The 13760-nt window shown below is 43.6% G+C and overlaps 1 protein-coding gene across 1 annotated transcript in view; it reads left to right on the top strand.

The window, feature by feature from the left end:
• Nucleotides 1–13339, top strand: part of LOC124710446 (odorant receptor 43a-like) — a 59611-nt gene extending 46272 nt beyond the window's left edge. Inside the window, exons 4-5 of the mRNA XM_047240929.1 lie at nt 7906–8061; nt 13256–13339. Coding sequence (XP_047096885.1) covers nt 7906–8061; nt 13256–13315 — 216 coding nt within the window. The 3' untranslated portion in view covers nt 13316–13339. The remainder of the gene's footprint in view (nt 1–7905; nt 8062–13255) is intronic.
• The last annotated feature ends 421 nt before the right edge of the window (nt 13340–13760 follow it).

The following is a 13760-nucleotide window of genomic DNA, read 5'->3' as shown; positions in this document are numbered from 1 at the left end:
ATATCACTTATATAAATGAGGAACCAATTGTGAGCTACTCCCCATATTCCGTAATGGTCCAAATTATGGAGCAATATTTTGTGATCAACACAATCAAACGCCTTAGTTAAATTAAAAACGATGCCTAGCGTTCTAAACATTTTGTTTAACCCATCCAGTACCTCACAGAGAAAAAATAATACAGCATTTTGGGTTGTTAAACGACTTCTAAAGCCGAACTGTACATTTGATAGCAAATCGTGTGATATAAAATGATAAATTATCCTTACATACACAGCCTTTTCAATAACACCGATGGCATAGAATTAGGTCCAAAATTGTCTTCATTATCCCTTTTTATAATGCGGCTTTACTACTGAGTACTTGAATCGTTCAGGAAACTGATTATTCTTAAAGGAAAAACTACAAATATGGCTAAATACAGGGCTAACATGTTCAGCACAGTACTTTAATGTTCTGCTAGGCACTCCATCATTTCCATGAGAGTCCTTAGTCTTCAGTGATTTAATTACTGACTCAATCTCCCCATTGTCTGAATCACAGAGGAGTATTTCAGACATCACTCCCGGATAGGCATCTGCCAAGAAAGTTATATGATTCCCTGTAGAAACTAAATTTTTATTTAATTCACCAGAAATGCTCAGCAAATGATTGTTAAATACTGTACATATATCTGATTTATCAGTAACAGAAATATTTTTACTACGAACTGACTATATCGTCGATCTTGTGCTGCTGACCAGACACTTCCTTCACAACTGACCTTATGGTTTTAATTTTATCCTCTGAATTATCAATTATATTTGCATACCACATACTCTTTGTCTTCATAATAACATTTTTAAGCATCTTACAATACTGAAACTTCCTGGCAGATTAAAACTGTGTGCCCGACCGAGACTCGAATACTGTTTGTAATGGGCTACTGTAGCTTGATTGTGACTATTCTAACATTTTGATGTAATTCCCGCTTTGTTCTACATGATATCCTTACCCCGTCTGCCTATTAGTGCCAGTACCCCGCTTAGAACGTTCCAATCGAAAACAACTCTCAAAGAGGCTGAGAAACGTGTTACGGAAAGCATATATTTATCATCTATGTTATCGGCGCTGTAAACATCCTGCCACACTTGTTCCCTGACAAGGTTTAAAAAACTCTCTATTACTGTTGGATTAACTGCCCTGCATAGTTTGTAATTACATGTGGCATTTATTTGAGTACAAACGCCTTTTAATGTTAAATTTTGTGCACAATGGTGTGAAAGGCCATTCACCTTTTTACTAAAAGAAGGCCCATCTGGTAATGAAGAACGAATAAAAATATTATCTATGGCTGTGCTACTGTTCCCCTCCACTGGCTGGAAAAAACACATACTGCAACAGATCATATGAATTTAGGAGCTCTATTGACATCCTTTTTCTTTCACCATCATATACAAAATCTATATTGAAGTCACCACATATAACTAATTTCTGATACTTCCTACAAAGTGAATCAAGAACCCTCTCTAGCTTGAGCAGAAATGCTCTGAATTCAGAGTTAGGGATCCATAAACAACAACAATTAGAAGTTTAGTTTCACTAAATTCAACTGCCCCTGCACAACATTCAAATATCTGTTCAGTGCAGTACCATGATACGTCTATGGACTCAAATGGAATATTGTTTTTTATGTTGTTTTTCAGCATATACAATTCCCAAGTCGCTGGTCTAGAAGTGCCTAATCTTGATGCTGCTGTAGAACTGGGCCGCGACCAATCGGCGTGGCGCTTATGTCCTCTTCGCATAGAGGCCGCTGCCATCACGTTGTCGTCCTGGAGAGGTGTCGGTCAGCGTGCAATTGGCTGACGTCTTCTTCACACCCCTCTCGGCCCTCTCGTTTCCGACTGGCGTGCCGGCGCTTGACGTTACGCTGTAACAGTTTCCAACTGTACCAACAGTGGAACTGCATATCGTCTCAGACATATTGTGTGTCACGAGGGTGAACTTATTGGACCTGAGTCGGCCGTCTGACGTTTTACAATTCCAGCACGCGCCGTCGTGCCTGTGAGTCATATTGGTTGGTCAGACCAACGAATGGGTGCACCTCAGGAAGTTTACCGCTTTCTAATAAGCAGAACGGTAGTCTGCGTAGCTTGCAAATTTTCGTGGACGTATCAGAACACTACAGCTCCCGCAGCACTCCACTCCTCGCCACTGCGTGCCGTTTTCTGCTGCCACCTGAATAAAGGTGAAAGGGTAAACTATTGCTGTACCAGTGGAGGGTTGTTAAATGATATTCACAGGTTTGTGGTGTACCTGGTCAAAGTTCATTCCATTTGAATAGTATCCGGTCTCACAGTGGATTCATGTAAACAAAGTCTGACTGCGTTGTAAAAGGGATTAATTCAGGGGAGAATTTGTGAAGTTTCCACCCCAATGAATGTTTTACTAATGAAGCACCATCCCTTTCCTGATTTATGTTTGTCTTTTTTTTGTAAAATTTGTCAGCTTGATTGTAGTAATAAAAGGATGAATAAAAACTTCTCATTATCTTTGTAAATTTAAATGCACCACTGTTCTGATGCATACTCCTCCACCCATTCACTGTTTTTATTTTATTGTGGTGATATACCGGTACACCGGTAACCCAGGATGCATTCGTACTGAATTAGTTAATTTGATGATTAATTTAAGTTGTGAAAGTGATCGCAGATGTAGACAACCAAAGTGCCATGAGTAAATTCACTAATTTCTTGTACAAAAATTAAGGGTGTAGCTCACAATTTGGAGGTAATATTTTATTTATGTAAAGATAATAACATTTAGCATCACTTGAAATGTTACTATCGACTACTAACGCTGTAAGACGCTACCATCATGGGATGGGTGGATTTGATCTTTTCGATCACATGATACATTACACAACTTTTATGAGAGCTAAGAAACAAAAATTTAGAGCAATTTTCCATGCTGTTGACGTTCCTGTAGTACAGAGTTGACTGGAATATACGAGTGACAAAGCAACTCGTCTATCAACGAAGAAAATAATGGATCTCCAACATATCTTCATGAGGTTCACTGATGTTTTAGTGTTAAGTGGGTTAGGATATAACGAGTAAAAAAGATATCGACTATCTGCCACACCTTCAGGTACTCCTGTTCAAAGGCGACAACGAGGCACTAGAGTTTCAAAATGACGGAACACGAAACTTGCCTCTTAATGAAGATCGTGTATTGCCTGCTGGATGCAAATTTCCGTAGTGCAATGGCCGAATGAGAGTAAAATATTAAAAATGGAATGTACATGTTTTTGTTTGTCAAAAGAAAACAGCTGTTTCTGTCCATTTCACTTAAATTATCATTCCCGATGTACTTTATCGTTAACTAAAACATTGTGAATTTTATCTGTACTGCATGTGTAAAGGAATTCACATTTAAGTGCTCTATGCAAATATGTATATTTTTGTCTACAATGATTTCAATGTAGCATGCGACCCAGTGTACGCAATTGTTTACAATGTATATTTTGGAAACAGGTATATTTGTATAAATCTTGCTTCTAAAATGACTCATAAGCACTTAAGAGTATTAGAGCAAACAAAAATGTTCCTTCTTTCAGAAACAATTCAAGTTTGGAAGGAACAAGACAAGCTTGAAAGGGATCCAACAATAATATTTTTAAGTCTGTCGAGAAATACACCCAATATACTGACGATACGTTGGCGATTACATTGAAGTCAGTGAAAATACCCTGATGGAAAAAAAATTGCAACAACAAAAAATAATTGATGCAATAACGAAATATCGGGAATAAATTTGTCTAGGTAACATATGTAAGTGATTAGTGTTGCAAGATCACAGGTTAATGTAAGAATGAGAAAAGCCAATGCAAATGTGAAATGATGGTTCGTTAATAGGAGGCGTACATGTTTCATGCCCATTGCGCTTGGTCGGTCAATACAGGGACGGCTATTGCTGTTTGTGGGTGACGCTGGAGTTGTGGTCCGATGATGTCCAATCGATTGGAGACAGATCAAGTGATCGAGTTGGTCAAGGAAACTTGTAGACACTCTGTAGTGCATGTTAGGTTACAACAGCGCTATGTGGGTGAGTGTTATCCTTTTGGAAAACACCCACTAGAATACTGTTCATAAACGGTTGCAAACCAGGTCGAATCATCAGAATGACGCGCAATTTTGCAGTCGAAGTCCGTGGGATAACCACGGATAACAACGAGAGTCCTCCAGCTGTCATACGCTCCTGTTGTCGTACGAAATAGCACCCCAGACCATAACTCAAGATGTAGATACAGTGTGTGTACACGCAGACAGGTTCGTTGAAGGCCTTCAACAGACCTTCTCCTGACCAACACACGGTCATCACAGGCATCGAGGCAGAACCATTTTTATCAGGAAACACAAAAGACCATCACCCTGTCCTCCACTGAGCTCTCGGTTGACGCCACTGAAGTTTCAAGTGGCTGTGGTTTGGGGTCAGTAGAATGCACGCTACAGGGCATCTGGCTCAGAGCTGTCCTCGAAGTAACAGATTTGCAACAGTCCGTTGTATCACTGTGATCTACATCTACATCTCCATACAAACTCCGCAATCCACCGTATGGCGCGTGGCGGAGGGTACCTCGTACCACAACTAGCATCTTCTCTCCCTGTTCCACTCCCAAACAGAACGAGGGAAAAATGACTGCCTATATGCCTCTGTACGAGCCCTAATCTCTCTTATCTTATCTTTGTGGTCTTTCCGCGAAATATAAGTTGGCGGCAGTAAATACGAACTGCTGTTCGAATTGCTGCTGCTGATGCAGTAAGATGCGCCAGAGCCGTACACCGAACACGATAGTCTTCCCTCTCTGTGCTGCCATGTGTCCGTCTGGAGCCCAGTCCTGTTGTTACCGCACATCCTCGTGATCATCGCTGCCAGCAATCATGTCCAGTGACTACATTCCTTCCAAGTCTTTCTGCAGTATCGCAGAAGAAACATCGAGCTTCTCGTAGCCTCGTTACACGACCTTCCTCAAACTTAGAAAGATGTTGATAATAGTTTTTTTGTCGCCTTAAAGGCAGTCTTGATAACATCAGCTTACGACGTCCTGTCTCAAAGATCACTAATGCTCACGACCTTTGCAGCGTTTATGCAAGTAAACTTGATTTGCATTCTTATAGTGGCGCTACTAGCACCACTCTTATGTAACTGGCGCTAATGGCTACCAACATTCGTTCATGTGGCACAACTCTTTCTTGGTGCTACGATTTTTTTCCGTTAGTGTATACTGTGAATACACTAGAAACATAACACCAGTTTTCAGCAACGGAAACTATTCCGCTAGATATTTACGAACTGCAATAAATAAGATCGTGGACAGCAGAAGTTCACAAGCACGTGATTCCAAGAACTGATTTGAACTTACAAGTTAATTTTAAGAAACACAAAAATCATCAGTTTCCAACATTTTCTCTGCAGAAAAAAGCTGACTGTTTATCTGATTCCTTCTCAACTTATTGATTCCTGTATTCATGTAGTGCTGAGGTAGACACATTACCTTATCATCGTTTCGACTTTGTAACTTGCGTAAATAGACAAGTGATTCATTAACGTTGTGTTTTCAATACTTTTGTGCTGTTTTCCTGTAGTTCAATACTTTTTTTTGGACTTGACACTGCATTTATTATATTCCCATATATTCCCACCGAAAAGCAGTATAGCCACAGAACGAATGAGACTCCCACTTGTCGTCAGCAGCAACGTCCTCAGTTCCTGGATAACTCGCATTACGGCTTTATCCATCCACGGTTTATCATACTTGGAGAATGTCAATGAAACCGATTTTCTGAGTGAGGTTACTTTCTTATATTTTTTGTCTTTGGTCAGCCTGTCTGCGTTCCCCCAATTGTACACTCTTGGCCATTAAAATTTGCTTCACCAAAAAAAAAAAAAATGCAGATGATAAAAGGGTATTCATTGGACAAATATATTATACTAGAACTGACATGTGATTACATTTTCACGCAATTTGGGTGCATAGATCCTGAGAAATCAGTATCCAGAACAACCACCTCTGGTCGTAATAACGGCCTTGATACGCCTGGGCATTGAGTCAAACAGAGCTTAGATGGTGTGTACGGGTACAGCTGCCCATGCAGCTTCAACACGACACCACACTTCATCAAGAGTAGTGAGTGGCGCATTGTGACGAGCCAGCTGCTCGGCCACCATTGACCAGAAGTTTTCAATTGGTGAGAGATCTGGAGAATGTGCTGGCCAGAGCAGCAGTCGAACATTGTCTGTATCCAGAAAGGCCCGTACAGGACCTGCAACATGCGGTCGTGCGTTATCCCGCTGAAATGTAGGGTTTCGCAGGGATCGAATGAAGGGTAGATGGTTCAAATGACTCTGAGCACTATGGGACTTAACTTCTGAGGTCATCAGTCCCCTAGAACTTACAACTACTTAAACCTAACTAACCTATGGACACCACACACATCCATGCCCGAGGCAGGATTCGAACCTCCGACCGTAGCGGTCGTGCGGTTCCAGACTGTAGTGCCTAGAAACGCTCGGCCACCCCGGCCGGCTGAAGGGTCGAGCCACGGGTCGTAACACATATGAAATGTAACGTCTACTGTTCAAAGTGCCGTCAATGCGAACAAGAGGTGACCGAGACGAGACGTGTAACCAATGGCACCCCATACCATCAGGCCGGGTGATACGCCAGTATGGCGATGACGAATACACGCTTCCAGTGTGCGTTCACCGCGATGTCGCCAAACACGGATGTCACCATCTCGATGCTGTAAACAGAACGTGGATTCATGCAAGAAAATGACGGTTTGCAATTCGTGCACCGAGGTTCGTCGTTGAGTACAACATCGCAGGCGCTCCTGTATGTGATGCAGCGTCAAGGGTAACCGCAGCCATGGTCTCCGAGCTGATAGTCCATGCTGCTGCAAACGTCGTCGAACTGTTCGTGCAGATGGTTGTTGTTTTGCAAACGTCCCCATCTGTTGACTCAGGGATCGAGACGTGGCTGCACGACCCGTTACAGCCATGCGGATAAGTTGCCTGTCATCTCGACTGCTAGTGATACGAGGCCGTTGGGATCCCGCACGGCGTTCCGTATCACCCTCCTGAACCCACCGATACCATATTCTGCTAACAGTCATTGGATCTCGACCAATGCGAGCAGCAATGTCGCGATACGATAAACCGTAATCGCGATTGGCTACAATCCGACCTTTATCAAAGTCGGAAACGTGATGGTACACGAGGCATCACAACAACGTTTCATCAGGCAACGCCGGTCAACTGCTGTTTGTGTATGAGAAATCGTTTGGAAACTTCCCTCAGGTCAGCACGTTGTAGGTGTCGCCACCGGCGCCAACCTTGTATGAATGCTCTGAACAGCTAATCATTTGCATATCACAGCATCTTCTTCCTGTCGGTTAAATTTCGCGTCTGTAGCACGTCATCTTCGTGGTGTAACAATTTTAATGGTCAGTAGTGTGAATCGCTGCTACTCTTTATTCGTATGACTGTTAAAGTTCATCCACATATTCGTCAAACAAACATTGGGAAGGACAGATGACCTAAACAGTGCCGCTGTCCTGTTGGAACACGGCAAACGTGTGACTTTGTCGCGGAACAGCATCCCTTTTTACGAGGGATAGCCACATAGTTTTAATTATCACATCGCAATAATAGTCACGTAGCTTTTTTTTTATTATTGCAGGTACGTTCCTTGTAGGCTTGATATACCAAACCAAAGTCCATTCGCGAAGCGTGTATAACGAGGTCTGCTGTAAACACACTCATGGAACGGAGGAATATAAATGTCATGTGATTAATATGATAGCCACACATATATTTTCTGTTCCGGATTCTCCGTCAACGCATCTGTTCCTGTTTCAGAGCGAGAAACTGACGATCTCTGCATTCAGCTGTGGATGGAACGAGAGTGACGCCCGTTTTAGACGCAGCCTGCTGATCTTCATGGCGATGGTAAATCGACCTCTGGAGATCACTGTTGGGAAAACCTGTAAACTATCCAGAGAGATGTTCCTACAGGTCCGTAAGGATGTCTCCTTCTCCTAGAATAAATATAAAGAATTGTATACTGTATATCAGCCACTTTTCCGCATAGATTGACTGTCGTTATCTTCTACTTCGGACACTTGTTAGATGTTGCTCGTCAGATGTCCGAAGGCACACACACCATGCTTTCATATAAGTCATACGTCTCGATGGGCTATGAATCCACTACCATTAGCGCAGATAAACATTTGCGTTCGACCTCGACCGGGAATCTGCAATTAGCGAGCAAAGAGGGCAGGGCGGTGACTCCGGATAAGGGGTGGCGCTATATGGGAATGTGGGTCGGCCGGGGAACTAGCCGAAACAGTCCGCCCGTTTGCGATTAGCACTATGTCTGGATGGCACAATTGCCTAGTGAGCAGGAGATTCCTGATTCGAGTCATGGTCCGACAGACATTTTCACTCATTGCCGCTGATTCAACATAAAGTCCTGATGCAGCTGATACTATCAGTTTCTTTCCTTTCTCCTCCATCCATCTTCAGCTTACATAATATGTGTCACAGCTGTGGATTCCACATTGTGTCCGTTCTTTTGGAGACGTCCGAAAGACCAGACGTCACACTTTCATATAATACTGGAATTAACGTTTAAATGAAAATATGTTTCATTTACTTTATTTATATTACATCACTTTAAACTGTTTCACTTAGGGTCTATAGAAGGAACATTACTACACTCGCGTTTTGGTAAATATACACTCCTGGAAATTGAAATAAGAACACCGTGAATTCATTGTCCCAGGAAGGGGAAACTTTATTGACACATTCCTGGGGTCAGATACATCACATGATCACACTGACAGAACCACAGGCACATAGACACAGGCAACAGAGCATGCACAATGTCGGCACTAGTACAGTGTATATCCACCTTTCGCAGCAATGCAGGCTGCTATTCTCGCATGGAGACGATCGTAGAGATGCTGGATGTAGTCATGTGGAACGGCTTGCCATGCCATTTCCACCTGGCGCCTCAGTTGGACCAGCGTTCGTGCTGGACGTGCAGACCGCGTGAGACGACGCTTCATCCAGTCCCAAACATGCTCAATGGGGGACAGATCCGGAGATCTTGCTGGCCAGGGTAGTTGACTTACACCTTCTAGAGCACGTTGGGTGGCACGGGATACATGCGGACGTGCATTGTCCTGTTGGAACAGCAAGTTCCCTTGCCGGTCTAGGAATGGTAGAACGATGGGTTCGATGACGGTTTGGATGTACCGTGCACTATTCAGTGTCCCCTCGACGATCACCAGTGGTGTACGGCCAGTGTAGGAGATCGCTCCCCACACCATGATGCCGGGTGTTGGCCCTGTGTGCCTCGGTCGTATGCAGTCCTGACTGTGGCGCTCACCTGCACGGCGCCAAACACGCATCCGACCATCATTGGCACCAAGGCAGAAGCGACTCTCATCGCTGAAGACGACACGTCTCCATTCGTCCCTCCATTCACGCCTGTCGCGACACCACTGGAGGCGGGCTGCACGATGTTGGGGCGTGAGCGGAAGACGGCCTAACGGTGTGCGGGACCGTAGCCCAGCTTCATGGAGACGGTTGCGAATGGTCCTCGCCGATACCCCAGGAGCAACAGTGTCCCTAATTTGCTGGGTAGTGGCGTTGCGGTCCCCTACGGCACTGCGTAGGATCCTACGGTCTTGGCGTGCATCCGTGCGTCGCTGCGGTCCGGTCCCAGGTCGACGGGCACGTGCACCTTCCGCCGACCACTGGCGACAACATCGATGTACTGTGGAGACCCCACGCCCCACGTGTTGAGCAATTCGGCGGTACGTCCACCCGGCCTCCCGCATGCCCACTATACGCCCTCGCTCAAAGTCCGTCAACTGCACATACGGTTCACGTCCACGCTGTCGCGGCATGCTACCAGTGTTAAAGACTGCGATGGAGCTCCGTATGCCACGGCAAACTGGCTGACACTGACGGCGGCGGTGCACAAATGCTGCGCAGCTAGCGCCATTCGACGGCCAACACCGCGGTTCCTGGTGTGTCCGCTGTGCCGTGCGTGTGATCATTGCTTGTACAGCCCTCTCGCAGTATCCGGAGCAAGTATGGTGGGTCTGACACACCGGTGTCAATGTGTTCTTTTTTCCATTTCCAGGAGTGTATTATGTATTATTGTTTTATGACATGTTCTACACTCTTGTGGTCCTCCTCGTTGTGGATCTGTGAAACGAAATGTATATCTACCTATGTATACAGGGTGGTCCATTGATCGTGACCGGGGCAAATATCTCACGAAATAAGCGTCCAACGAAAAAACTACAAAGAACGAAACTTGTCTAGCTTGAAGGGGGAAACCAGATGGCGCTACGGTTGGCCCGCTGGATGGCGCTGCCATAGGTCAAACGGACATCAACTGCGTTTTTTAAAATAGGAACCCCCATTTTTTTATTACATATTCGTGTAGTACGTAAAGAAATATGAATGTTTTAGTTGGACCACTTTTTTCGCTTTGTGATAGATGGCGCTGTAATAGTCACAACCATATGGCTCATAATTTTAGACGAACAGTTCGTAACAGGTAGGTTTTTTAAATTAAAATACAGAACGTAGCTACGTTTGCACATTTTATTTCGGTTGTTCCAATGTCATACATGTACCCTTCTGAACTTATCATTTCTGAGAACGCATGCTGTTACAGCCTGATTACATGTAAATACCACATTAATTCAATAAATGCTCAAAATGATGTCCGTCAACCTCATGCATTTGGCAAGACGTGTAACGATATTCCTCTCAACAGCGAGTAGTTCGCCTTCCGTAATGTTCGCACATGCATTGACAATGCGCTGACGCATGTTGTCAGGCGTTGTCGGTGGATCATGATAGCAAATATCCTTCAACTTTCCCCACAGAAAGAAATCCGCGGACGTCAGATCCAGTGAACGGGCATGGTATGGTGCTTCGACGACCAATCCACCTGTCATGAAATATGCTATTCACTACCGCTTCAACCGCACGTGAGCTATGTGCCGGACATCCATCATGTTGGAAGTACTTCGCCATTCTGTCATGCAGTGAAACGTCTTGTAATAACTTCGGTACACCATTACGTAGGAAATCAGCATACGTTGCACCATTTAGATTGCCATCGATAAAATGGGGGCCAATTATCCTTCCTCCCATGACGCTGCACCATACATTAACCCGCCAAGATCGCTCATGATCCACTTGTCGCAGCCATCGTGGACTTTCCGTTGCTCAATGCCGGTTTACGTTGCCGCTGTTGGTGAGTGACGCTTCGTCGCTAAATGGAACGCGCGCAAAAATTCTGTCATCGTCCCGTAATTTCTCTTGTGCCGAGTGGCAGAACTGTAGACGACGTTCAAAGTCGTCGCCATGCAATTCCTGTTGCGTAGAAATATGGTACGGGTGCAGTCGATGTTGATGTAGCTTTCTCAACACCGACGTTTTTGAGATTCCCGATTCTCGCACAATTTGTCTGCTACTGATGTGAGGATTAGCCGCGACAGCAGCTAAAACACCTACTTGGGCATCATCATTTGTTGCAGGTCATGGTTGACGTTTCACACGTGGCCGAACACGTCCTGTTTCCTTAAATAACGTAACTATCCGGCGAACGGTCAGGACACTTGGATGATGTCGTCCAGGATACCGAGCAGCATACATAGCACACGCCCGTTGGGCATTTTCATCACAATAGCCATACATCAACACGATATCGACCTTTTCCACAATTGGTAAACGGTCCATTTTAACACGGGTAATGTATCACGAAGCAAATACCGTCCGCACTGGCGGAATGTTACGTGATGCCACGTACTTATACGTTTGTGACTATTACAGCGCCATCTATCACAAAGCGAAAAAAGTGGTCCAACTAAAACATTCATATTTCTTTACATACTACACGAATATGTAATAAAAATGGGGGTTCCTATTTAAAGAAACGCAGTTGATATCCGTTTGACCTAAGGCAGCGCCATCTAGTGGGCCAACCATAGCGCCATCTGGTTTCCCCCTTCAAGCTAGACAAGTTTAGTTCTTTGTAGTTTTTACGTTTGACGCTTATTTCGTGAGATATTTGGCCCGGTCACTGTCAATGGACCACCCTGTATATAATCTATAATTATGACATTTCGAGAAGAATTGTGGCGTTTTAGAATTATGGTTTCCTTAGGGTCTCAAGTTCTTTGATGATGAAGTGGGGACTGACGGCCTTTGCTCTCTGATTAAATTCTTCCGTTTTTCTCTTAAGTGTGCTTATAGGGGGTGTTCAAAAAGTCTCTCCGCAGTGCCGTATGATTGTTAGCGGCGCGTTCCGTATGATTGTTCACCTGCCTCAGTTTTTCAACGGAACAATAAACGCACAACGATATTGCAGTGATATTCTGTACCCATTCATAGGAGAACTTGTGTTAAGTGCAATACTGAACGGTTATTATCAACAAGATGGTGCAAGCGCGCATACAGCTCGCGTTTCAATGTCACTGCTTGCTGATGTTTGTGGTGATCGCATAATTTCATAAGGACTTTGGCCTCCACGGTCGCCTGACCTAACAGCACCTGATGTTTTCTTCTGGGGTGCAGCGAAAGCAACTGCCTATAAAAACCGTCCAAAATCTATCGATGAATGGAAAACTGCAATATCCACTTTCACTGCTTCTGTTACAGAAGAAATGTTGTAGCTTGTGTTTGGTAACATGAGTAGACGAATTGAATTATGTATTCAACAACAGGGGGGACACTTTCAACGTTTAATGTGAAAATTTTTAACTAAAAATAAATATTCAATAAATTAATAACTTGTATTTCACTGAGCTTCATTTTGGAATATTCACTGCGGCACACGGCACGCGCGGATAACAATCATACGGCTCTGCGGAGAGACTTTTTGAACTCCCCGTATCTTACCTGTTCAGTTCTTGTTCTAAATTTAGATGAGGACAAGAGAACAGCGTGAACTATACATTCCACTGAATACATGATGTCGTTTGGAACGATATAGACAAACAGCGGCTGACGATTTCAGAGGATATAAGGGACAAAGATGGTTTAAATGGTATGAAGATGGTCTCCTTGCTAGAAGCGACTATAGAAAATGTTTGTGGTTGTCTTCTACCCTTGAGAACTATTAAAACTGCTTTGACTTTTCTTCAAAAAGTGCACTAAATCTTTGTTTCCTTTGCAGGTGCTGAATGGATCGTACACGTTGTTCAATATGTTTTATCAAGTGCACAGTACATCGTGAAATGTCGGCACTGGCTGCATTCTGGAAGAATTCAACTTTTCCTTTTATAATTCAGTAATCTACTGTACTCTCACAAATACATTACGACTAAAAATGCTTGATGAGTAAGTGTTAGAGTTCACACTTCACCGGTTCACGTTCTTCAGTAGACTGAATGATGAATAAACAAATTTCTGAAATGAATCTTTATAATCAGTAGCAGAGAAATTAAACCTGTTTTGAAACCGCTTATTTAGCTCTGTTAAGTTCATTTGGTCATTAAATAATTTATCAGATTCTGATTTTAAATTTATATGGTTATAGCACATGCGTTTTGTTATTATTTGCTGCTCATAGTGTTGTATTTGGAGCAATTGTACTTTTATAAACAATAAATGTACTTATAAGACGTGAAACGAACATCAGAATTAGAGCTCATTGTTGAATTAAGACTAAAAATTTTTTC

The sequence above is a fragment of the Schistocerca piceifrons genome, chromosome 1 (genome assembly GCF_021461385.2).
Source record: "Schistocerca piceifrons isolate TAMUIC-IGC-003096 chromosome 1, iqSchPice1.1, whole genome shotgun sequence".
Taxonomy (NCBI): Eukaryota; Metazoa; Arthropoda; class Insecta; order Orthoptera; family Acrididae; genus Schistocerca; species Schistocerca piceifrons.
Note: the sequence above shows the minus strand (reverse complement) of the source record. Positions and strands in the feature narration are given on the sequence as shown.